The 26,342-nt window shown below is 40.4% G+C and overlaps 1 protein-coding gene across 6 annotated transcripts in view; it reads right to left on the bottom strand.

The window, feature by feature from the left end:
- Positions 1 to 16,329, bottom strand: part of CSNK1A1 (casein kinase 1 alpha 1) — a 45,765-nt gene extending 29,436 nt beyond the window's left edge. For 2 of the 6 annotated variants that reach the window (XM_063120581.1, XM_063120584.1), the window contains exons 1-2: positions 16,118 to 16,329; positions 15,115 to 15,221 (exon numbers count right to left, since the gene is read on the bottom strand). In XM_063120581.1, coding sequence (XP_062976651.1) covers positions 15,115 to 15,221; positions 16,118 to 16,240 — 230 coding nt within the window. In that variant the 5' untranslated portion in view covers positions 16,241 to 16,329. The remainder of the gene's footprint in view (positions 1 to 15,114; positions 15,222 to 16,117) is intronic. The other 4 variants (XM_063120582.1, XM_063120580.1, XM_063120583.1 and 1 more) reach the window with 4 other exon arrangements.
- Positions 16,330 to 26,342: the final 10,013 nt, after the last annotated feature.

Raw genomic sequence — 26,342 nt, 5'->3', positions numbered from 1 at the left:
CCCAGTGACACAATGACTTAAAATATATTACATCCAGTGTCAAGTGTTGCATCATCAGGAACCTGCCAAGGTCCACTGAAAGTCCCCGGAGCTTCATGGCCCCTTTCCGCCTCCTTTTTGGTGCTGCCAGTTCACTTGCTCACTCTGAGCAAGCAAAATGTGAGAAGAGCAAAGAGAAGGTAGATAAGTATACCAAAATTTATGGCACAGCAGCAGCTAGGCCATATTGCACACACTAGTTTTACTTGTAAATCCAAGATAAGCAAGAAAGAACGCTAACTTCTACATACTTCTCCTCTATTCCTCAGGAAGATGCTGCTGGTGGAGTCCAGAGAGAAAGGCGAGTAAATGGGCAGCAAAGAGGCAATGTATTGCCAAAAGGCCCCCTAAAATCTGGACTCATCACTCTAATGAGGTTAGATTGCAACTATTAGCTTCATTTAAACCCAATCCCTATTTACATGCAATGTCAAAAATGAGACTGAGTTACGGTCCTTTTATTTGCCCTGAGAAGCAACAATGTATACACAATAAAATCACTTTCTGGTAGTATCTTTAGAATTACATTCAACAGTTTTAAGGCATTTATATTTTCCTCCAACACTCCCAAGAATTGGAAAAACTAGCCCCAAAACTAGCCCGGTAGCAACATTTGTTGCAAACAGACAAAGTCATACTGAAGGACTATTTACGAACAGGGATCGACAATTCATCATCTAAAATAATGTGAACAAAATGTCTTCAGTTTGTTTTGGAATTTTTATTTTTTAACATGAGGAGAGTAATTATTTGAAGAGAATAAGTTCCAAACTGAGGGATCCACCACAGCAAAGGCCCCCATTACTCTACAAATTTAAAATGCAAGTATGAGTACATTTAGGGGTAAAAATCCAAGTCATCCAAGCACAAGTCCATCACAAACTAGTTTACTCCTAGTACAAGTTCCTCCCTGACAGTGTGAATTCTTTGGTCTATAGGCAAGATAAATCTCCTATGCTGTACTATTAATTTTATAGCTTCCTTCATTAGGAAGACCAATATCACAGCACAGGAAGCTAGAACGCTAAAAAAGTCATGAAAACTCAGGACACATTTGATTGGATGTGAGGTTATAGCCCAAATGCATGAACCATTACTTTGGCAAAACAACTAAAAGTGTAATCAGAAGTTTGGTAATGTACAATGCCTGATTTTAGTTATCCAAGTAACCAGGAGATTTGGCAGCCTATTAAGCACTATCAGGGAAACACAGGACATCTAGATTAGTCTTCTCCAACCTGATGCCTTCAAGATGTTTGGACTACAACTTCCAGCATCCCTGATGAATTGGACATGCTACCTGTGGCTGATGGGAATTGAAGTCCAAAACATCTGGAGGATACTTAGGTGAGGAAAGCTGGTCTGAACCCAGGCAACTAGGTATGCAGACAAAGTGAAGGCGATTCCAAACATAGGAAGCATTCAATTTCAACAACTTATGTTTACCAGAAGTGAAAAATTTCAACAACATTTTTAGAACCTACCTAGCACACATGAGAAAATATATTCTATGTTACTGGATACCAACAACTATTCTTGTGAACCTAGGCAACCAGGTACCTGGAAAATTTAATGCAATATCCAACAGGATACAACTGCTGATGTAAATTATGTTGCACTAGTGTAAACTACCTCTAGTGCAGCTGTTCTCAACCTGTGGGTCGGGACCCCTTTGGGGGTCGAACAACGCTTTCACAGGGGTTGCCTAAGATCATTGGAAAACACATATTTCCGATGGTCTTAGGAACCGAGACATTTCATTTATTTGTAATTAGAAATAAATATTTCACAATATATAATTACATATTGTTTTTGTGATCACTATGCTTTAATTATGTTCAATTTGTAACAATGAAAATACATCCTGCATATCAGATATTTACATTACGATTCATAACAGTAGCAAAATTACAGTTATGAAGTAGCAACGAAAATAATTTTATGGTTGGGGGTCACTACAACATGAGGAACTGTATTAAAGGGTCACGGCATTAGGAAGGTTGAGAACTACTGCTCTAGTGCAATTCTAATAGTATTACCTACTGTGCTGAGTTTCTATTGAAGTTACACTAGAGATAGTTTATGTTAGTGCAATGTGATTTAAATTAGTGGTTGCACCCTGCTGGATACTGCCTTTACATCTCTGGCTGTCATAGTTAAAAACATTGCATTGTTAAGTTACTTAATAGCTTCGGCTATTGGGCGGTATAAAAATGCAATAAATAAATAAATAAGTTCAAGCAAGCCCAGCCAACTTTCACCAATAAGCTCTACCTGTGCAGCATGTGTGAGCAAGGCTCTCTGAGCAGAGAGGACAGTTATTATGCATGATTGATGCATTCCCTCCCACTTATCAGCAATTTTCAAGAAAGAATGGACGTGCTACTGTCACACTGACTGTAAGTTGATGAAATTAAGACGTAAAGTGCTAAAAACAATGGAGGAAACTGCCCCCTGGACCTCCTCCCACTTAAATTTTCCCAATGGAATTTTTTTAAAGAAAATTTGGAAAGCATTCAAAAAAACCTTGTGAAATATTTTCTCATTTAGAATGCACAAAATATTCACTCATTCGGTATTAATGAAATGTTTTAAGGAAAGGTTGTAAAATGCTGTTTTAATTACTTTTTGCTCCCTCAAGATGCTTTCTATGTAAAAATCTACAGTATCAGGCAATTACAATCCCTGTATACTGTAGACATGCATGCCTTAAATCTTCTCACTTGATTCAAAGTCCCTCCATTTCCTGCTGCATGTGAAGAAACTGATCTGTTTGGAAATGCACACCAAATCAAGAAATAAGGCAATATGTAAACGACTAGATAAGTGTTTCGATCTGCATAAACCTTCAGTTCTCTGAAGCCCATGGAGATAAAAATGGAAGTCTAGAACCAGAAGCTATAAACATTCTGATAATTTTGTCCACAGTTAACTAGAAGGTGTACTGTATGTATTGACAAACACTGAAAGGTTCAATGTTGTTGAAAAGTTTAACTCGTGTTTACCGATATTCCTTTTTATACTATGAGCTGTTAAGACTAAAAGTTGACACTAGCTTTCCCTCACCTCCCAGAGAATTTGAAGCAGTTTGAAAGAGGGAACATTGTTTATGGCGTACACACAACAACCTACTGTCAACTTGAATAAACAGGCATTGCAGTTTTTTGTATCATTTCTCCCCTTTCTAGATAATGCTGATAGTATAAAACAAGAGAGCTGACATATACTAAATCAGACTATTTGCCCAATAAGCCAAGTATTGTCCACTGGCAGCAGCTCTCCAGGGTCTCAGGTAGGGGCTTTTCATTTCACTTGTTAACTGATGCTTTTTACTCAAGATGCCTGGGATTGAACTGGCAACTTTCTGCATGCAAAATATATTGTCTACCACTCAGCTACCATCAGTGTCCTAAGGCGAAGAGACCATTTCTAAATCCTTTCTTTCATCAATTACAATATTGATAGTTTCTATTTTCTACTCTTCTTTCCCTCATTTTCTCACCTACCAAAAACTAAGATACACTTGGGTACCTTCGGAGCACAGCAACTTGCTACTTCATCTACCAACACTGAGTATATTTGTAATTATTGTTTGAGTAGAACTAAGACAGTTATACAAGTTATACTTGTAAATTCCATAACTATTCCAAGCTACAATTTTATGTGCTAACTCAGTTATGAACAACACATTTTATATTATTAATCTGCCATAAAAAATGCCAGTACCAATGCAGTACCAGGGTTGTTAAACAAGACACCATTTGCAAGAAGACAAACAACCACCACCTGCTTTTATTTTGGCCTTTCTTTTCCAGAAAAATGTAGTTGCAGAAAGTCATTAGGATAAATAATTCTCCATATGTAAAGTACAAAAAGCTATCCAAATGGCATATATGGACTAACTGACCCTGCAGTTGCACCATACAATAATAGGTGCAAATTACTAATAAAAACAACCTCACTGATGTTAAAACCATACAGATGCTACCTGAGCAGCTAGTAAGACAGATAAAATGGTTATATGAAGCACATCTTTGTTGCGATGTTCTTTTATTCCATTGACACCTGCCTCTTCTCTTGTGGCAGCAGTGACAGCCCCTACCAGTTCTAAGGCTATTTCTCTCGATATCCCGGACAGGCCTGATTACCTCCCAAGACTCAACCCAGGTTCAATTAGCTCTAAACTCATGTCTGCTAGGATGAGACATCTTTGTAGAGGTTTACACCACTGTGGCTCATTGGAGCTTTCAAACAATATAGGCCAGGGGTGGGCAACTGTGTGAGATCCAGGGGTCATTTTCACCTCCTGTACTCCCCCCCCCCATGGGCTAAACACTGTGGGATACTGAATTTTTGTTTTTAATTTATATATTTTTAATGGCATCCATAATCCACAAAGGGTCAAAATTAGCTTGTTTGCAAGCTAAATTTGGCCGTTTTGGCACTCTGTGTACCTTTTGTAATTGATTTTTTCCCTATCAATTTGACATTACAGAGGAGATAGTTAAACTCATAATGTCGACTATACTTGAGGGAGAAAAACACCATTGGCCACTATTGTTTTTGTGTTTACTGAAAGCTTCTCAGAGCATTTTCCATTATGTGACGGCATACAAATATAAATAAATAAATGAAGTTTGGAAGTGTATGTGGAGACCATCTGGTCACAGTTGTCTGGATCACCTTTAATCTTATTGTACATACTGATGAAAACTCATCAGTTCCTAATAGTTCATTTGGAACCCTGTAAATGTCTTAATTTATCAACCATTGTCTGGCCTAGATTTTCAATTGTTCAAGCGCTCTTATATATGTCAGTATCATGATATGTTTTGTAATCGCAACCTTGCCAGAATTTTATGCCATACTTTGCATGTTGAATGGCACAGACAGTCTTCATTGGAACACACTGTTTGTTAATTGTAACATTTATACGGTACGAAGCACCGTGGGAGTCTTGCAGGAGGTCCAAAATGATCTGAAGTGACGGATTTGTACCAAATGATAGCTATGATTACAAAACTAGGTCTCAAGGACAGTTCTAACTGAAAGAAAAACACTTTAAAATATGGGTTTGTAAAGGGATTACATAAACCTTTGAGGTACTACTGATTCTTGATACCATTTCTGGCGATGTTAAAGAATATGAGCAATTTGTCTGTTATGAAAATACATCTTTTTAGCCTCTACACCTCTTTTTTTATACACAAAATGGACAGAAAAAGTCCTAGGCTAAGTGTATATAACCATAATTAACTAATCTTTAAAAACCATTTAGTGGGGCCACTTTGACTTCTAGGCACCTTATGTACATGGTTTACAGTAGTCCCAGTCTTTCCAATAGGGGTGATATTAAACCCAAAAGATGTAAAATTAAATACATGTTTTTCACTAAATTAAATGGAGGAGATAGAATACCACATGCAAATTTATACCTCATAATGATTGAGAATTACTGTGAGTCTGGAATTGTGGAATATCGACACTAATGTGTATATTTTCAGTGCAATTTGGATGCTTTTGACCCTACCTGTCATAAGACAGTTATTATTTACTGCATTTCTATACTGCCTTTCTGGAACAAATCAAGGCAGCTTACAAAGGCTCAGAAAATAATGATAAAAAAAACAAATATTAAAAAAAACGTTAGGAACTACTGTAGAACCATAACAATTTAAAAGGCCATGTATCACATAAGTAGTTTGAATTTGTTTCACTAAAGAGAATATTCCTAAACAAATTACTTTATGAACAAGGCTCAAGAGTAATACACACTTTGTATGGCAACCATAAAGACGGTTTTAAAGATAAGTGCACAGCAGTGCTGGTATAACTATTCCCTTTCTTAGTTGAATTTGTATGCAGTAAACATAACAAACTGGATATATATGAAGTCAAATTCTCTTTAAAAAATTGCTTCTTTTTTGGCAGGCCATTTTGATTGCATTAGTATGCCGTATATAGCACAGATAGAGAATACCTCCTGCGTGGTCTGTCACCACACTGTAGAATCATCATGCAATTCTACAACTCAATGAATTTAATTACTGAAGCCTGTAGGATTAAGAACTTGAATCTTGTCAGTCTTGTAATTAGATACAAACCCAATTTTCATTTGACACTGTAACAGCCTTCCCTGACCTGATACCCTCCAAATGTGCTGGAGATTATAGGAGTTGCAGACCAACATATCTGGAGGGCAGCAAGTTAGGAAGGCTGATATGAAAGTATGTGAGTGATAATTATATATCGGAAAGTTAAATGTACAATTTCAAAAATTACACATGCAAACATCCTTATGTAGCCAAAATGGCATCATCCACAGACAAGAGGGAGGTACTAGTAGGCTTCTGCGGAATCCCAAAGTAAACAGAAGTACCATCCCCCACCCCAAAAACTTTTAGTGCTGATGGGGATGGAGTGGAAAATAAGTGAAGGGGATGGAATAGCCTAAAAAGGAGCATTCCACACTGCAACATTTTGTTGTATGTAGGTCTGTCTTGTGAGTTATCTATTTTATACATCACTTATACATCACCAACAATGAAGATATCCATCACAAAAAGAGAGAAAATTCTGCATCAAAATTTAATATACTAATGTATGTGTATAGATGCAAATTCAGAAATTACTAGAATCAGTATTTTACAGAAGGCAAGCCAATTAATTTTACAGTCAAATGACCCAATAAATTGTTAAGAACATGTATTCAATTTGCACTCCATCCTTCATTCATCCAAGTTTTACTTCCATTAATTTATTCCTACTTAATTTCCCACTCAGGTCTTGCTCTTCCTAATCAATTCCTTCAGATCATTCATCATTACCTCCCAAATAATCTCAAAACAATACTTATATATTTAAGAAATTATAGATTGTAAGCCTATGCGGCAGAGTCTTGCTATTTACTGTTTTACTCTGTACAGCACCATGTACATTGATGGTGCTATATAAATAAATAAATAAGAATAAGAATAAGAATAAGAATAAGAATAATAAGGCAAAGGCTTTCCAAAGAGGCTAACAAAAATGGTTAAGTACGTAATACATTTTAAATTTGGAAATACATATTCCAAATAGAAGAAGTCCCCAACTCTTGATCTGAAAATTGCTTTATTAAATTTTAAATGTTGTGGTAGACAGACCTATAAATATGCAGAGAAAAGCATTTTCTCCCAAACTCTTCACATAACTGACTTGAAAGATCTGGCACAATGCCAAAAAAATATTTGTAAGCTTTATACATCAAAGGAAAAGACTAAGGCTTAGCAAAAAAGTTGAGGCAAAAGCAATTAGATCAAGGAGGATGTCTGTCCTCTTTTGGAAGGAAGCTTTCTACCTCTCAGCATAGTCACCCTCAACATCTGCGAGAAGTTCAAAAGCACTGTAGGCTGTTACAAGAAAGGAGGGGGAAGCAGATAATCCAATGTGTACACAAGTCCATTCACATAGTTGATAGGGTTCTTGGAATCATGACCATTAGTGCATATTCATAAGAAAAAGTGTCTTAAGAAGTTTGATTCTAGCCTGCTCACTTTACATGTATTTCTAGAACAATTAGTAGGTGCATAATTGGGAGTTAGTAACATTCCTATTTCAAATGTAAAAAAAATGGCATATTTGTTTTTATCTTGCTCTCTTCTACCCCAATATAATTGCATGATGTGAGAGAAAATACCTTGATCCAGAATTCTGTGAACCTCTAGTCATAAACCAAAAGCAAACCATGCTTTAGAGGAAAGGCAACAATATATTTCCAACACTTTGTCCCACCAACACACTAAGGAGCTGACTAATAGGGAACAGAGCATGATCTGAAGGATCACTGAAGCCTTCAGAAGCCAAGTATTTGAGTCACATCAGTGCTGAGGAACTACACATTCAGCCGAAAATTCCATGATGAACAAAAGGCAGGATACAAAAGTAATTACCCAACCTTTCAAAAAATGACTACTCAAAGAGTATGGGATTGAAGGAAACTCATTGGAAAATGTGTTTCCCTTTGTTAAGATGATCACATGAAACAACAAATATGTACGGTCCACATAGCTGAGGTGAAGGGGACAATGTATTTATCCCCTTTCCTGGGGTGAGTTTGTGGGTTATAGGATGATACAATTTTGACTCTTCAAAATGGTTAATGGCATAAACAGGCTCAGAGCCAGGTTTGAGGAAGCTTTGGGTAAGGTGTCCTCCACAAGGTTCCCAAATGACAGGTAGATGAATCTGGCTCATTTTTCCTCACTTTTAAAAGATTTGGCCCAGAAGTGAGAAAGTGCAAGGCCAGGTGGTAGCTGCAGCCATCCTCTCCTTTTCCTCTGGATATTTGCTGTCATGCCCCCAGTGGAGGAATTCTCCTCAGAGGAAGAGCCAGACTTCCCACAAACCAAGGGCACCCCGGAGCAGGCACTGTCACCAGACCAGGAGAAACCTGGGCCCTTGTGGGGTGATGGCTGCAGGTCCATTCCTGTCAGGGGGAGGGTACTCTGCCTCTGAGGCAAAATAACCATGGGGGCCCAGCAGAGTGGTTGGATCAAACAACAGGCCAGTAGCATTCCCGTGAGAAGTGCTCACTTTCAAAGAAGGACTTCTCAAAAGAAAGTCACTGTTCATTAGTAGGGTTCTGACCAGAGAGCTCTAATGTACTGCAGCTGAGCCCTGGGCCTTGGTGTTAAAAGTCTTCAGTGTCTGCCTAGCCAGTGTTGGAAACAACACTGTTCGTCTGGTTCCTCTGCCTTCTACCTTGGCTCCTGGACTTGTGATTGATGCCCCATGCTACTGACCCTTGGACTCCTTTTTGACATACCTGACTATCTCACTGCATATTCAACTCTGCCTGCTATCTTGACCACTCTTGCCTTAGCCTTATTCCACTTAACTGACTGCTTGCCTGTAATTTGACTTTCACCTGCTATCTTGACTACTCCTGCCTAGCCTGAACCCCATTGGACTGAAAAGTGTGTGTTTGAACATTTGCAGTCTTCATTGCCTTGCCTCTTGGTTAGCACTGCACTCAAGAGTCTGCAGCAGTCAAGGCAGGACATTCACCCCCAATGTAGTGTGTGTCTATGATGCTTTGTAGGGGTGGGACGCCAAACACATCTCCAGGAGAGCAGAGGGCTGTTGCAGCGGATGCACGACACAGCACTTGTTCACTCAGCACTGGGCTCAAGAGGGGAAAAAGCAGGCCCTGGTGTAAAAGTTAACAGTGCTGCCCACACCACGGGTCTCCCTCCCCCACCCATTTTAAAGCCAGGCTGAGAATTGTTGTGGCTGCCTCCCATTTCCCCATATGCCTCTGAGCCTCCACCCCCAACACAGCATCCCTGCTAATACCATGTCTGTGTATGATCATAAAAAGAAAAGTTCCTGGCACCTGGTCATCTAGCCACCTAAACTTTTGGCACAACCTCTTAAGAACCAACTTTAATAACTTGATAATGGTCTACAAATTTAGTTTGTCCAAGTCCTCCTTATCACAATTTCTCAAACATCACTTGGTCATCTTAGAGCTTTACAATCAATTCCACATTGATTTTAGTGGCACTGATTTGACATATGAGGTCCCAAATACAAACTCTTGCTTGATCCCAATCAGAGTGCAAACTGTTATCAACTTAATTTGTTTGGGGATTACTTGTTTACTCCTTGTATATCCATGTCACTAACATTGACTAACAATGCAATCCTATGGATGTTTACTCAAACATCCCAACGTGTTCAAGTAAGTTTTCTTACTGGTAAGTGTGCACAGGATTGCAGCCTAACACACTATTTCATTTCTAGTTCATATCTTTACTACCTTAATATTTTATAGGGCAAAGAAACATCTGACAAGAAATTGACAGTCTTCAGTCATCTGCCATGGGTTAATAGAAGCACAGACAGTAGTAGACAAAGGTACACACAGTAAGCTTTTATTACTGAAAACACATCCCCACCTACAATACAGTAAGATGCCATGACTCCATCTCTTCCAAATAGTGTATTTAGTGAAATAAATTGAAATTTATTCATTGAAATTCTGCCAATGAGGTTATACCAACTTGCCATTCTGCAGTTAAAACCTTACATGAGTACTCCATGAATGACCTACCACGTTGTGTTAGTATATATGGAATTCTGTCTGTCGTAATTTGCATTGGAAGGGATAATGGAAAAGCAAATCACACTACTACAAAATCTTTAGTTGACTATCCACATGGATGGATCCTTCCATTTCAACTTTTTCCCTACATGTTACCATGACAACAAAACATGGTAGTTAACAAGGCCACTTCTGGAATGGCCAGTTTATCAAGAAGTGTGAAATTTAAATTTTAGGGTTGGTTAAATTTCTGGTTCTTCCTATTCACAATTATATTTTAATCAAGAATTATGCATCACAATCATTTGCATATCTGATATTTCCTAAAATATTTCACTAAATAGTGAAGTTACAACTTTTAAAGAAACAGTATTTCTGTACGAGCCACCATGTTTAGTGTTAGACTACGACTGTGGAGACCCAGGTTCAAATCCCTAATCAACCATGAAGCTCACTGGATGACTTTGGGCCAGTCACTCTCTGCCTAACCTACCTCACAGGGTTGTTGTGTAAATAAACCTGGAGAGAAGTATCACGTGTGCCACTTTGGACTCCTTGGAGGAAAAGGCAGGATATAAATGTAACAAAAAATAAATATGCAAAACAAGGTTTTGTGAATATAATTATAACAGATGCTCTGTTTGATTAGATATGTCCAGTGTAAACAGTTATGTAGTTCTGTCTCTTATGAACAAGTACTTAGCAAATATGGTAACTTCAGAACAGGATCCAAGATCCAAAGCATCCTCCCCTACCCAACCCATTAAGCCCACCCAAAGCTACCATCCCCCAAACAGCAGTTCCCTATGCTACACTGGTGACAGTTCCCAGATCATGCTAAAAAGGGATAGAACAAGTAGGACCTGCAACAAATGTTGCAGTGTGCAATGCTCCTGCTGAGGGTTGCCAGGTAGCCATGGCCTTTTCCAGGACACTCCATTGAGTTCATTCTCTCACCCACCTCCGTTCTCTATTCTGCACATGCTCAGATCTCACTGGATGTTTTGGGGGTCTATGCTCCCTTGTTTTTCCTTTAAATTCTGTACATTTGTAAACACTGGGATTGCCCTAATAAACTGACAGCACAGCTTGGTACCTAGTATCCAACTACAATAGTTTTCATTCTGATACACAACTGATTTCAAAGGTGAACTAGCAGCAGCAGAGTCATATGTGCTGTTTTTGTTCATTTATTTATTAATTAATTTATTAATTACATTTCTATACCGCCCAATAGCCGGAGCTCTCTGGGCGGTTCATAACACACATATGTGGAATGAACCTATTTTGGTAGAGTTTAGGTCTTCTATATGAAAATTGTCTTTAACAGCATAGATCTGGGGTTGGATCCAGCATGGACTTGGAATTCAGAATCACTGTTCTGCCAATGTAAGGATACCACTGGTGGAACAGGAATTCTGTGTTCCTCTTTTCTCCTAGTTATCATCCAAATTGCCTCCAGAGGGCCCAACTTCACTGTTCTACTAGCAAATGTTGAGAGGAACAGGGCATATGAGCCCTCTCCATTACCCTGCAGCCTCGCACATGCCCTCTAAATCTCCTCCAGAGAGTTGGGAGAACCCTCCAGATATTTTGGGGTGCACAGGGGACGGAGAGGACATGGAAGTCCCATTCCACCAGCTATATCCTTTCACTAGCAGAACAGTGATTCTGAATCCAAGTCTCCAATGTTCTTGGGATTATATTGTTCATAAAAGTGGATCTTTTACAAACTAATATGATGGGTATCAACCTGGAAAAACTGCCCTAGCACAAACCTACTTCAAAACTGTGCTCTAATTCAAAACAGGTTTGCTGTTTTATTTTCTATGTACAAATAAACTGACAATTCATAATTGCTAACTTCAATGAAACAGCAAATCCCTGACATACCAACACCAATAACATCTCTCCAATAAAATCAACACACTTCTTTCCTGCTATAGACAAACATTTATTAATATCCCACTTCAGTCACACAAGGAGCTTCTAGGCAGCTTACAACATGAATGAAAAACAATATATAATCAAAACAAAATCAAGAAATGAAAAAAGAGAAACTGTAAACCTGAGTAACATTCCAAATCAACAGAATGTGAGCAAAGCCCCCACCCTATTATTACTTTCAGAGTTTAGTACAACGCTGATTTATGAACATTTATCCAAGGTATCTACTTCGGTTTCTTCCTTATTAACTGAGTGGATGATCATGGCTTTTAAAGCTCGCTATAGCACTAAGCTTTCGTATCTCAAGGAAATGTTGCACTGAGCATACAAGAGAACAATGCAAGCTAAAACTAGTACTACTCAGACCAAGCCAAATCATGGTTTGTGCTAACCATAGATTTAGAAATCAAACCCTTGTCTGAGCTTCCAAACATACAAATAAACCATAGCTCACTTTCATTTCCCATCCTCTCAGTTTCATAAATATAACTTTGCCCCATCTCTAGGGTACAGGAGCCTCTGGAAGTGGAGCAATGGCAACTACTGTTTGTCAATTCATATATCAAACCAAATCAAAGTTAGCACAAACCTACTTCAAACCATGACTTTGGGTTCAAACCATAACTTTGGGTTCTGGTTTGCCAACTGATTGAAACCACTGTTTGGCATGACATCAAAGGTTTCACCATTAGCCACAGGGTAAATGTAGGTAGCAACATCTATTAAAAAAGCATTTAGTCAAGCAAAGATTTCAAATAAGTACTTTAAGAACAAATAGTACCATATTCATTCATGCAACAAGATCTTTTTAACTTTTATTGAAACAAAACTTCAATAAATGACTTCCATAGCTGAGCAATACAATTGCCTCCAGCAATTCTCTGGAGAGGCCACCAGTGAGGGAGGAAGCAGCAGCCAGGCACCTCTGGGTCCGTCTCCAGCTGAGAGCCCCCTCCCTCCTGCTGTCACCTGTAACTGCTGAACTTTCCAACTAAGATTGTAGTGCCTGAGTTTGCTTTCCTTTTCCCCCTCCTCCTCCTCCCTCCTAATCCCCTTTCCTTTTGTGTCATGTCTTTTAGATTGTAAGCCTGTGGGCAGGGACTGTCAAGAAATACTTTTGTAAGCCGCCATGAGAGCCTTTTTTGGCTGAATGGCGGCATAAAAATCCTTAAATAAAAATAAATAAATAAAAAAACAAATACCTCATATTCTGGTAGCCACATTGAGAAGTGACACTTTACTCTACTAAATCAATTTCATTTAATTATGAAGTCTCATGAATTGCTTCTATTACATAAGATGATGTAATTGGATAGCAAAGGAAAATTTCTGTATTTCCTGAGAATATTTTTCCTTTTAGCTCCTATCAATATTTTGATCTTTTAAAACACATTTGCCAATTTTCAATAACTGAGAAGTACCACACACAAAAATTCGAACAAGACTTCTAGACTGAAGAATACCACACCAAGATAACGAACTTCAGTCCAACACTTTAAATATTGTAGTGTTTAAAATGTATCGTAACTACTATGTTTCATCTCAATATCTACACCATGACAACACTGGCCTTTAAAGCAAGATCATACAACTCTAGATGTTCATACTATACTTTCTACGTCTAAGGACAGGCCTAAACAGAAACTTTTCGAAAGTGAAAAACCCACATAAAGAAATACAAAACAGCCAAGACTGTTGTGTAATAAATATAGTTTTATCCCCACAGTTGCACAACGAAATTAAAGCTGGGGGGGGGGGTAGTTGCTTTGTACAAGTGTGTCTTTAAATAATTCTGTATCTACTCTGTACAGGGCTTGCCTATGTTTCAACACTGCCTTGCCGTCTATGTAGTTCATAACCCGCCAGCAGCAGATGCCTTTTATAGCTAAAACATCAACATTTCCTAGTAGTTTAGAATGACAAAAGTTCTTTACTGCTTAGAGAACTGAAATGGGGTACTTTAAGTGGTATCTTATCTAGGTTTGTTCTCTTGCTTACACATGGGTCACGATTATCTTGAGGTGTAAATGGCGTATACCACAGTAATACATATACAAGTGAAATAAAAGTTTGGAAAGTCTAACAAAAACAATACATAAGTTAAACAAAATAGAATAATCAAACCAAACCAAATCCATTTACAGTATTATGACTTGTTTGCATATTTAGTACTAGTAACATTCAATTGTAAAACCCTAACAGAATTATTTTTACAGATGCACACAGCATTTAATCGCAATGGCTGCAAAAATAAATAAAAATAAAGTACAAGTAAAATGTTCTTTATCGAAAAAGATCCTCTGGATCTCGACTTCATACAAAGTTTTAAAAAATTACCTTTTATTATTTCTGTGCTAAGAAACAACTGTGCCACTACTCCAATCAATACCAGAGAAGGCATCTCCCAAATATACCACACAATGAAATTCCATTAAATTATCATTTTTCAAGGAGAAAAAAATCAATGAAGCTGCTTTAAACAAGAGTATGTAATTAGAGACCTCAGTGACGCATGTGTCGTCAGCAACAGAAAGGGGCTTCCACGCATCTCCACTCCCTTCTCTCCCCAGTTCTCAAAAGCCCTAATCCTTCTGAATATAAAATTAATGTTAGAAGGGAATGGGGGATACGAAAGAAGACATGCCCTAGTTCTCAAGAATATTTAAGTACTGACATCCGCCATTTTCTGAGCAGAACAGGAAGACATGTTGGAACAAAAACACAAAAGAGAGCAGCCATTTCCCCTGTTACATCCCAATCCTTAGAGTAGCCAGCTATCCCTACTGCTTCAGAGAATGCAATCCCATCAAGAAAAATTAGAAAATTCAGTAGAAACTGGGGTAAGGAAGGGGAACAAGGAAGCTGGTACAGAAGGATCCTTCAGGATCTTTTTTCCAGATGGAGTTTATTACAACTCTTAATCAGGCTTATTTCTGGTAATACATAACACTTCCTGTGTGACAGAGAAAAACAACATACATTGATCCTTTGGGGGGGGAAAGATAATAAGTACTGTATCTCCCAAGAGCTATGATTCTTACCGTATGTGAGGGATCCCAACTCCCCCTTGCAGAATCTTGTATAGTTTGCTTTCATATAACAGCTGGGGATGCCTGGCCTTCTGCGACTCTAACTTCACAGCCACTTCCTGCAGTGGAGAGGGGACACGGGTCAAAGATCCTATTGAATAGAGGACCTTTCTGCTATAGAAAATGTAAGACCAGGGAATGCCTTTTATTATATGAGAATATCCTCAGAAGTGACAGGCTCTGGATTCCATACAGTGAAAATTTCCATCCAAAGGAAGCTGCCAGGCTACTAATACTAATCCATAATTCTCCAAAACAACATTTAAAATCTCTTCTTTGCCTTTTGAATTAGATCATTGTGACTCTATGAAGACAGTTTAGGTAGGTGTCTTTCTACAGGTCACTTAGGGTTCCCCACAAAATAATACCCTCTTTCACCCACCTATCACCACGTAGCTAGTCTGTTATTGACTTGAAACAGTTCTAACTTACACAAAGCATAAAGGTTTTGTTTAAAAGGGGGCATTTTCAAAGCATTCAATCAAGCACTGCAGTCTCATCACTGCAGTCTCAAGAGAAAACACTCGCTTAGCTTCCCCCCTCCCCAGAAGAGGAGAAAAAGGCACAACCTAGATCACTGAAGTTCCTATGATTTGTCATAATATTTTTGTTTGTTTTTTAAACCTAAAGAACTAAGATCCAACATCTAATCAGGGGAATGACGTCCGATGCTCGAATCTGCAAAAGCCTAAACCGGACAGACAGAGAGTTGTGAAAGGAGGCACAGAAACTGCTCTCAAAATAAGGGCGAATTGGAGCAAGCCTGCGACACAGACGGCAAAACCTCCACTTTAGAGAGAAGTAGCTCTCTGGCGTTTTCCTGGAGTAATGCTTGGCCGGACGTGGAGAAAGGGGTGGGGGGGGAGAGAAGTGAAAGCGACCTCTATCTACTGACGCGGAGGCGAGTGCGAAAGGAGAGGGGCAAGGAAAGGCCCGGGCGCCCGCCGGCCCTTACCTCCCCATTGGTGATATTGATGGCCAGGTATATGTCCCCGAAGGAGCCCGAGCCGATCTTCCGCACCAGCTTGTATTTGCCCCCGACGATAAACTCGGCCTTGGAGCCACTGCTGCTCGCCATGGTGACTGAGGGGATGGGGGGGAAGGGGGGCTATTCACACGTTGAGGACCCGCCGACTTTTTCCTCAAGGAGCTCCTGCTCCGTCGCTGCCAGGAATTGATCGGGGTGGGGGTGGGGGAAAGGAGGGGGAAGGGGGGGTAAGACGCCGATCCCTGCGGCTCCGCTCGCACCAGGCCCCTTTAGAAGGCAGACGTCCCACACGCGTCCCCGCCTGTCCCTGGCGGTTTTTGCCCTCTTAGGAAAGGCAGCCCTCAGGGCTGGGAACGAAGAGGGAAGTCCGAGCGGGTCCGGCCGCCGCCAACTGGCGCTTCACTCGGCCGCCGCCGCCATCTTGTCTGCCTCTCTCAGTCGCGCGCGCTCTCTCGCTCTGTCCGCGCTCTCTCGCGCTCGCTCTCTTTCGCTGCCGATATCCAGGACACAAAATGCCTTCAGCCCGCGACCGACGCTTCTTCACCGCGCAAAGCACCCTGGGAAACAGGGGTGGAGAGCGCCTTCCTGCGCATGCGTTTCCCAGAGGGAGGAAAAGAGGACAAGCAGGAAATGTGCGTGATCTTAACGCCTTGGCAGGGCGAGGCCGGTTCAAAGATTGCGCGTGCGCAAAAGGCAGTGGTGTTTAAAAAAAAAAAAAAAAGTAGACTAGCCCCGCCCTGCTTTTATAGACAACTGGAATTACGCAGCTTCTATCATTACACGCACACACCACACACACGGGAGAAAGGAGGATTAGGGAGGAGGGGGGTTTAAAAAGCTTTAAAAGCTAGAGCACTCCACAAAACGGCCAGTGAGTTAGAATAATCGGATGTGTTCACCTGAAGTGTGTCAATTAAGTGGAACTTCCATGCTGCATAAGTCCATTCATTTTAATTGTAAAAAGTCCTGATTATCCCCAAGAAAATGGCCACATTGGATTGTAATCCAAAAAAGGAAGAGCTGTTCCGATCCACAGAAAAAGCAAAGGCACCGTGAGAAATGTTTGGCTTAAGAAAAGAAAAAAAGTTGCCCAGCGCGTTTTGATCCATTTTCTCACCTCTTTCATGTCTTCTTTTTCTTCTGAAAGGAGAAGAAAAATACCTTTGATAAAGATCAAACATATTGAGAATTTTAAAAAAATCATTTCCTGTCGTACTTTGAGATGTTTTCCTCCCTGTTTCCTATAGGACTGCAGCCACAATGTGGGAAATGCCAATCTGGGCAGAACTCTGTGACTAGGGTAGGAGGTGGTGGCGGTTTCTTATGCTGTCAGGATTTTTTGTTTTACTTTTCTTTCCCATTGAAACCAATGGGAGTGAATTACAATGCATCACCTCCAGGTCTGGTGTGTTTTGGGAGCCTTTGTGGGGAGATGTGAGAGGAATAAAGGGTTTTAGGATCCTGTGAATTCGGGGCTTCCCACAACATATCCTGTTTTGGCCCACAACAGTGGACCTTTCTGTCCCTGGGCCGCGGAATCCTCCATCCATAGAGAAGGACCTCAGCTTTTCCTTCACAATAAAAGTGACACTGTTAAGTACTCATTTTGCAATTAGGTGTTGGATGTCTCCTGTAATTTGGCCCTTGCTTGGTTCCTTTAAAATAAAATGCTTATGAGGTTTTCATAAGTGAGACTTAAATTGGTTATTACTTGTTGTTTGTTGTTTATTCCTTCAGTCGCTTCCGACTCTTCGTGACTTCATGGACCGGCCCATGCCAGAGCTTTCTGTTGGCTGTCGCCACCCCTAACTCCCCCAAGGTCAAGTCTGTCACCTCCAGAATATCATCCATCCATCTTGCCCTTGGTCGGCCCCTCTTCCTTTTGCCTTCCACTTTCCCTAGCATCAGCCTCTTCTCCAGGGTATCCTGTCTTCTCATTATGTGGCGGAAGTACTTCAGTTTTGCCTTTAATACTATTCCCTCAAGTGAGCAGTCTGGCTTTATTTCCTGGAGTATGGACTGGTTTGATCTTCTTGCAGTCCAAGGCACTCTCAGAATTTTCCTCCAACACCACAGTTCAAAAGCATCTATAAAATGTGAATGTGAAACCTATGTTGGCTAAAATACTATTTATTTATTATAAAATAATAATAAAATACTATTTATTTAGAATTATTTATATACCATCCATCTTTCAACAAGCGGTTCTCACAGCAGTTTACATAGTAAAACTGGTCAACAAAACATCCAAAACACTAACTAAAGCTTTTGTTACTGTTTTTTCTGCCCTCTTCCTGAACAGGCCATTCCTTATAGACTTCATTGAGCAGATGGTATCAATGCACATTTCATTTCTCTTCTGCAGACTGTCGCACACTAGCAATATTAAACAAGCAACCCAGTTAAATTGAACTGCCTGGATTTAAACTGATTTGAGCTGCAATCCTATCCAAACTCACCTAGCAACCTGCCCGATCATCTGAGGACATGCTCCTGGTGGTTCCACATAGATCCATCCTCCTATTGGAGTCCACAAGGGGAAGAGCCTTCAGTGTGGTCCCCACCCACCATGGAATTCCCTGCCATAGTGGAATTCAGGCAGGCACCAACTTTGTATTCCGCTCCGAAATTTTTAATGGGGAGCGGTATATAAATATTGTAAATAAAATAATAAATAAATACCATTTAAATCAAATGGAACAAATACCAGTTTTTGGACTGAAGTGATAGAAACTTCCTATCAGCTCACACAGTTTTCAGGAAGGCATCTGTCATTTAGTGGGAATTCCTGGACAGAAAATATGTATTGACTTTATCAACTCATTAATTATCTATGCATAATCACATAGCTTCCTTCTTATCCTAAATAGTTAAGGTTTTTATATATTCCGTTTGTTAAAACCCCCGATTTTTCTTGTTTAATATGGCTCTTGAATAAGCAAAACCTCCTGACTTTCAAAGTTCTGTCTGCTTGCACTTCCGCCTTTCTGTCTGTCTCATAACACAAGCATAAGAACACAGGAAGCATCTGCCTAATGAAGCAATACATGATTGTATAATACACAGTGAAGAAATAAGTGCAAACAATATTTTTGAATGAATAGCAAAGTCTTAAAAGCTAGGCCTTGTACTTCAGGCCAAACAAGATGACTAGTTTGATCCTAACATGAGAGATGTGGTTATGAGTCTCCTGACATTTTTTTTTAAAATGAACAGCAGCTTTAAGAGGCTGTAGATTTGATCAGAGCAATGGCAAAGGTGAGGATCTGGTTTCCCCATCTGTTTGGTGTTTTTTTGTTGAAAGCGCCCTCTGATGCTTTACTAACTGTGGGTGAAAAGATACAGATACCAGTACCCTTTCACCTACAGACAGAAACGCATATCGGGAAAGATTTTGAGCAAAAAAACAACCCAAAGGCAGAAAGGGTTAAGCAGCTCTTTACCATTTCTTCAGTCCCGATTGCAGTGTTCTTTTTTTTGTAAAAGTGCCAGAAATTGCCCTGTGTAACATCTGTGTTGGGCTATGCTGAGATTGCAGACCTGTGTCTGGGTTCTGTACCCCTTCAAAATGTGGTTGGGGACTCACATGAATGATAAAACGTCCTTCCTTGCTAAACGTTCCCTCCATATAGGAAACCAGATGTAAGGGCCAAGGATTCCAATTGAGCCTCCTCCCTGACTTGCTAGTTTTCTATATGTTGGGATATTTTTTCATTATGTCACCCCTCTCCTGCAGTCCGAAGTAGTAGAGCCTAGGCACAGGTGTACTACCTCAGTTAGAACTGGGCCCTAGTCTCCGGTAAGTCCAGTTGAAGTCCACATTAATATAAACAGACATTAGGCACAGCTTAGCTTTCCTTGGAGTGGAATCAGTCATTTAAGTGCACATAAGCAGAAATGGATTTCAGCCTGGGGCTGTTGACCAGGTGATCAAAAGCCACAGGAGACTGTAGCCCCCTGCCTGCCAGGCACAGTGAAGACCAACCTGGCCCCATCCTTTGGCCAGGGAAGCACATGCTACTCCAATATTTGCTTGCTCATTTATTTGTTTAGAATACTTATATCCCCATTTATAGCTGTCAAAGAGAAGACCTCAGAACAAGTTACAAAATATTCTCAAAATAAAACCATACATATCTAGTACAGGAACAAATATCATGATGCCCATATGGAACCAGGATTGTTCAGGAAGCATTTCCTGCTCTTGTGTTGGTTCCTACCTGTTGTCACACTAGGTAGTAGCTCTCATCAAAATCCTCTGAGGAAGCAGAGTGTTTCTTGCTCCGTCGATGAAAATATTCCTCCCTTGCTGATAGTTGCCAGGAAGAAGGACCTCTGAGGCAAAGGAGTGGGACTGAGCAGATGGATCTCACCCAGCCTGTGAATTCAGTGGTGGGCAACTTGTGGCCCTCCAGATGTCTGGGCCTACAACTCCTGTGATCCATTCTCATTGCCTACACTGGCTAGGGCTAATGGGATTTGTAGGCCAAAATACCATAGAGTAAGGGAGGGCAACTTGTGACCCTCCATATGTTTTGGACTACAACTCCAGTCATCCCTCACCATTGGCTATGCTGGCTAGAGCTGATGGGAGTTGTGGCTCTCCAGTTATTTTGTTCTACAAGTTGCCCATCCCTGGAAGCCATCTTCTCTTGCTGGCAGCTTCCAACAATATTTTCTGAGGCAAGAGAGTGGGGCTGAGCTGCTGGATCTTGCTCAGGCTGTTGACTGAACAATTATACCTTTCTGGCATGTGTCAAGCAGCAGGCCCTCTGCTTATCTCTTCCCTCCTCATTCTTTCTCCTTTTGTATTGTATCTATTAAATTGTGATCCTAGAGCTTGGAAGTATTTTATCTTTTAATCTCTGAACAGCAATTAGAAAATTTTAAGCCATAAGAGTACTGATGATGATAACTGGCAAACTTTTTCGAAGCTTTTGCTTTATTTCAAAATTCTATATTGACAGTTTATTCCACTGTCAGACTTCCTCAGAGTACCTCAGACTGTGTTTTACTCTCCCCAAAGAGGTAGACTTAAGGGTATTTATTTTTTTATTACGTTTCTATATTGCCCAACAGCCGAGGCTCTCTGAGCAGTTCACCAAAATTAAAACCACAAAGCACATCAATCAGGTGACCCCCCCCCCCATGTCCTCCACGAGCATAGCCAACATGCGGAGGGGAAGTGGGACCACACCTGCCCACTCCTGAGATCTGCAGGTACAGACAGTGCTTAGGACCCCCTGGCTGACATTCCACTCAATATACGGATATTGGGAAGCAGAGCTAAGGAGGTGCTCCCAACAGAGTTTGGGAGACAGGATGTGAAAATGCAGTCCCACTTCATGCATTTGTTATACCTATGGATGGAGTTCTTGTAACACCTATATTGCAGTTTTTCAGGGCCTTTTCAGTGGTGGTTCCCTGATTATGAAATGATCTTCCCACTAAGGCCTTCCTGGCACCAACAATGTCATCTTTTTGGTACCAGGTTAAGACTGTCTTGTACTCCCGGGCATTTAATGCCATATGACAGAGCATTCGTGCCAGCTGTTTGGACAGGTCTACTATTTTATTGAAATTGTTTTTAGCTGTTTAAATTATTTTTAATTTTAATATTTTTATGCTTATTTCATCTTGTGAATTGTTGTGAACCACCGAGAGAGCTTCAGCTATTGGGTAATACAGAAATAAATAAATACACTTGACTGGGGGCCACCCAAACTTTATAACTGGGTATTTAAACATAGGGTTCCTACATCCAAACACAACATTCTGATGTTGTTTTATTAAGCAGAAAGAGGAAAATGTTTCCCACCATCTAGTAGGCTAGGTGTATTAAAACTGCTGAGGGCTGATAGCAGCAAACAAGTATTTCATTTGCATGAGAGAACGTCTTACCTACCCACAACCATTTCCGTCACTACTTCAAAGCTATCAGGCAAGTTGTTAAAAAAAAATCCTTCTAAACCCAATATGGTATTGAATGCTTCTTTGAACATTAAAATGAACATCATGTAAGCATTGGAATACATATAATTGTTTGATACATATAGTGGATGACAAACCACAGAATTTCCCCACATTTTTACATGCACCTTTCATGAGATTGTTCCATTATTCATTTTTAGGCATTCCAAATTTTCTGAATATTCCAGAAAAATCCATTAGCGTCCTACAAATATTTCTCTATTTCTCTGAAACAGGAGAGGCCATGTGCATTCTGAACCAGTGCCTGGATACAGTAATGGTTTGGATGAGGGCCAATAAATTGAAGTTGAATCCTGATAAGACAGGGGCCTTGTGGGTTGGTAATTCCCAGGTTCATGAATTGGGGTGTTTGCCTGTTCTAGATGGGGTGCACTCCCTCCGAAGGAGCAGCTCTGTAGTTTGGGAGTGCTCCTGGACCCATCTCTGTCAATGGAGGCCCAGGTGACCTCGGTGGCCCAGAGCACCCATTGTTAACTTTGGTTGGTGTGCCAGCTATGCCCGTTCCTCGATAGGGATAGCCTTGCGATGGTCATTCATGCATTGGTAACCTCACAATTAGACTACTGTAACATGCTCCATGTGGGGCTACCCATGTGTATGGTTCAGAAGCTGCAGCTAATGCAGAACGCAGCAGCTAGGGTGCTCACAGGGACACCTAGCTCTGCTCATATAAAACCTGTATTAAAAGAACTGCACTGGCTGCCTTAGCTAGCAAGCCACATACAAGGTTATGTTAGCCTACAAAGCCCTAAACAACTTGGGACCAGGATACCTAGCAGACCGCCTTCCCTTATATACACCCAGACGGCAACTACAATCCTGCAGAGGAGGCCGTACTGGCCATTCTGAGACAAACAGAATGCCGCCATGAAGAACCTGAGCGGCGGGCCTTCTCTGTGGCGGCACCCACCCTCTGGGCGACCCTCCCTCATGCGGTTTGGGATGCGGAAAATATAATATATTTTAAACGTCTCCTGACGTTTTACACAGGCTTTCCCTGGTCTTTAATGTAGCTGTTTTTATATTGCCTTTAAAACTTTTAATGTTTTAAGTTTATACTTGTATTTTATGTTTTTTAATTATGCACTGCCCAGAGTGCTTCGGCTGATGGTCAGTATAAAAATGTAATAAATAAATAAATATTTACTTGAAAAGTAAGTCCTAATGAGTTCAGTGGTACTTTCCCCTAAGTGTCCCAAAGTATTATGCAAGCTTTTTACTCCTTCGTTAGGAAAGATAGTAAGCAAAACAAAAAAAGGAAGGGGGGAGGGAAGTGGCTGACATTAAACCCATGGACTCTACATTTGGTTGCAGCCTTAAAATGGAACATGGGTGGAGGCTGCAGACATTCAAATTAGTCTCTACCATGTACAGAGATGGTTGCCAGTTGCACCTAAGATTCCCCCAAGGGGTGCTGGGATGGAGACAGAATCAATGGTCAATCTAGCTGTCTACTGAAAACCACACATTCCTTAGATATATCACACATATACATGCCTTGAAAGGTGGAAACAGGTAGAGAGAAACTAGACCATTTTTATATTGACAAAGCTGAAGATAATTTCAGATGATATATTAGGTAAGAAAAAGAAAGCAGTGGAAGCCAAACTGGATAGCTTTATTTAGTAGTTGGAGGGAATGCATCCCCAGAGAATACAGTTCCAGCTTCAGATAGTATTAGATCATCTTCCTCCAGTGTAGGATTTCTATACCATGCTGCTGCTGCCATTATCCAGGGAGACGTGTGTGTGTGTGTGTGTATGTGTGTGTGTCCACATTTTGGGAGTGGGGTGGGGGCTATCAATTTTCCCTCCTAGCGGCAGCCCATCACATGGAATGGAATCTCAGGCAAGAGAATTTCCTGACATTCAAAGGCACCCCGGTGCAGGGCAGGGAGTGGCTGCTGTAGAAAGCAGTGCCTGAAAAGTTCCCCTGCAGACCCATGATATGACACACAAACTGTTCTCAGATATCATGCAGATCTCTTTGGATTGCAGCCTATATATTTAGATCTATCCTGCTTTTCCTAGGGAAGTTCAAAGAAGCTTACACGGGGTTCCCATTGATCTCCAATCCAGCACTAATTAGGTCCATATCTATGGTTTCCAAAATTGTCCAGTATTGGGAGCTCCTAGGCCATCGGTTTGCAAATCCAGGAGCAATGGATCACACAACAGGAATTAAGTCATGCTTGCATGGAAGTTCTTCATTCTCCTTATCTGGTGCTTTAGCACCAAAAATAGGAGAGTGTGGAAACTTGTCTCTGAAGAAGCAAGAGCAAAGTAGTGGTCTAAGCAGATGGGTCTGTCATGCAGATGGATGAGGTACCCCATTAAGAGTTGGTAAGCAAATTGGGCAGGGAATTCCTGCATACCCAAAATCAATGGCTATTCTTAAATATCTGGCTGCAGTTGTCTGCCTCTGCATAAGGCAGCAACTCCTGGATTATGAAAATATATTTCAGCAAACCCATAACTGAGAAACCAGTTTCATTGGCATTGTTTTAGTCGTACACAGATGTGGTATGATACTGTGCTGAGATGGCTAGTCTTGTTGTGACGAAATGTCCTAGAAGTATAAGGGAGGGAGCAGTGAGTTGCCTTCAAATCTATGCAGTTCCTCAACTTTACACATGTGAAAAAATGGTCAGGCTTTACATATGTTGTAAATGATGTGGGAAGGTTGGGATGATGGGTATATATAAATGCTTCATATATAGAACTGTTTTACTATTCTATTTTATTTTGGGTTGCTGTCTCTAATTTGTGAATTATGACTTTGAACGTTATTACTTCGTACTCCCAATAAGTGAAAACAAGTGCTTTGCAGACTGAGGAAGTTAAAAACAGATGGTGCGTTGCTACAAGAAACTCATCTTTTGGTGGAAGATAAGAACAGGCTTTGTAAAGATTGGGTAGAGGAACTTTATGCTAGTGGTAACTCTAAGAAAGCTATGCCTATACATAAAGTGTGTGTGTGTGTGTGTGTGTACACACACACACATATAAAGATGATGATGATGCACCAATATCAGTATTACAAGAAATAACTGATTCAGATGGCTGGTTTCTTATTTTGGCTCTCAGTAGCTAGAGAGATATCAGCTGTCTCATCAGCTGCAGTGTGATCCATATTCTCATGCCAATTTAACTTTATGGAGATGCCTGACCTGAAAATAGAGAGACGAGCTTTTATGTGGAAGAATTGGGCTGGTAGCGGAATTGATACTTTAAATCAATTAATACGATCGGACAATTCATTTTTACTGTTTTGAGTATTGCGGCATAGATGTCTCTTATCACCTAGTGCTGGGTGGCAATATATTCTATTACAGCACCTTTTGGTGTCTACAAATGGGCCACCAGCGATGAGTGCTGCAACACCGCCTATATTGTTGGAGGAATTAATTGGTTCTTTGCAGAAAGCTAACTCTACAATAGCTGTCTATAAATGTCTTTTGGAATGTATCAAAGTGGATGCTTAGTATGTTAGAGAGGAACGGAACAGAGAATTAGAATGATCTGTATGGCCTAAACAATGGAAAGTTGCCTTAGCTTCCACATGTACTATTTCTGTAGATTTTAAATTGAGGCTGATTTAACAAAAATGATGTTTTGTGTATATTGGACACCACCGAGGATGGTTAACAACAAGCTGGCTTGTTTTGCTAGTGCTGGAGTTGTAATGCGGATAATGGATTGCTGAGGAATGTGGGCATGCCCTGTGGCAGCTTCTTTCTGGTTGGAACTTACTGCTTGCATAAATGTTCTTGAAAAACTTCTGATCACTGTGGATGTTCATGAGTTTTTAAACTATGTTGTTGTGATGTGGGTATATAATTATCCCGCCTTTTGTCCTATGCTGGGCCTCAAGACGGCATTACAAAATTTAAAACACATACATTTAAAACCTATAAATAGAAATATGCAAAGTTAAAATATATTAAATATATCCCACTATTAAAACATTTAAACACTTAAAATGACAGTTTTAAAAGCCGTTGGCACAGACAGCGGTCCCAATTATTCGCCAAAGGTATAAACAGAGGTAGAGCAAAAGTGGGCACTGAGAGCCCAGCTGCAAAGAGCCTTCAATCTTGGAAGGGTAAACACCCACTATCTTTCAGTGGTCTGAAGATCTTACTGTTTTTGCTGCTTTTGAACGGATATCCTACAGTCGTCAACTTCACCTGGATGCTTAT

This window comes from Elgaria multicarinata, chromosome 3 (genome assembly GCF_023053635.1).
Source record: "Elgaria multicarinata webbii isolate HBS135686 ecotype San Diego chromosome 3, rElgMul1.1.pri, whole genome shotgun sequence".
Taxonomy (NCBI): Eukaryota; Metazoa; Chordata; class Lepidosauria; order Squamata; family Anguidae; genus Elgaria; species Elgaria multicarinata.
Note: the sequence above shows the minus strand (reverse complement) of the source record. Positions and strands in the feature narration are given on the sequence as shown.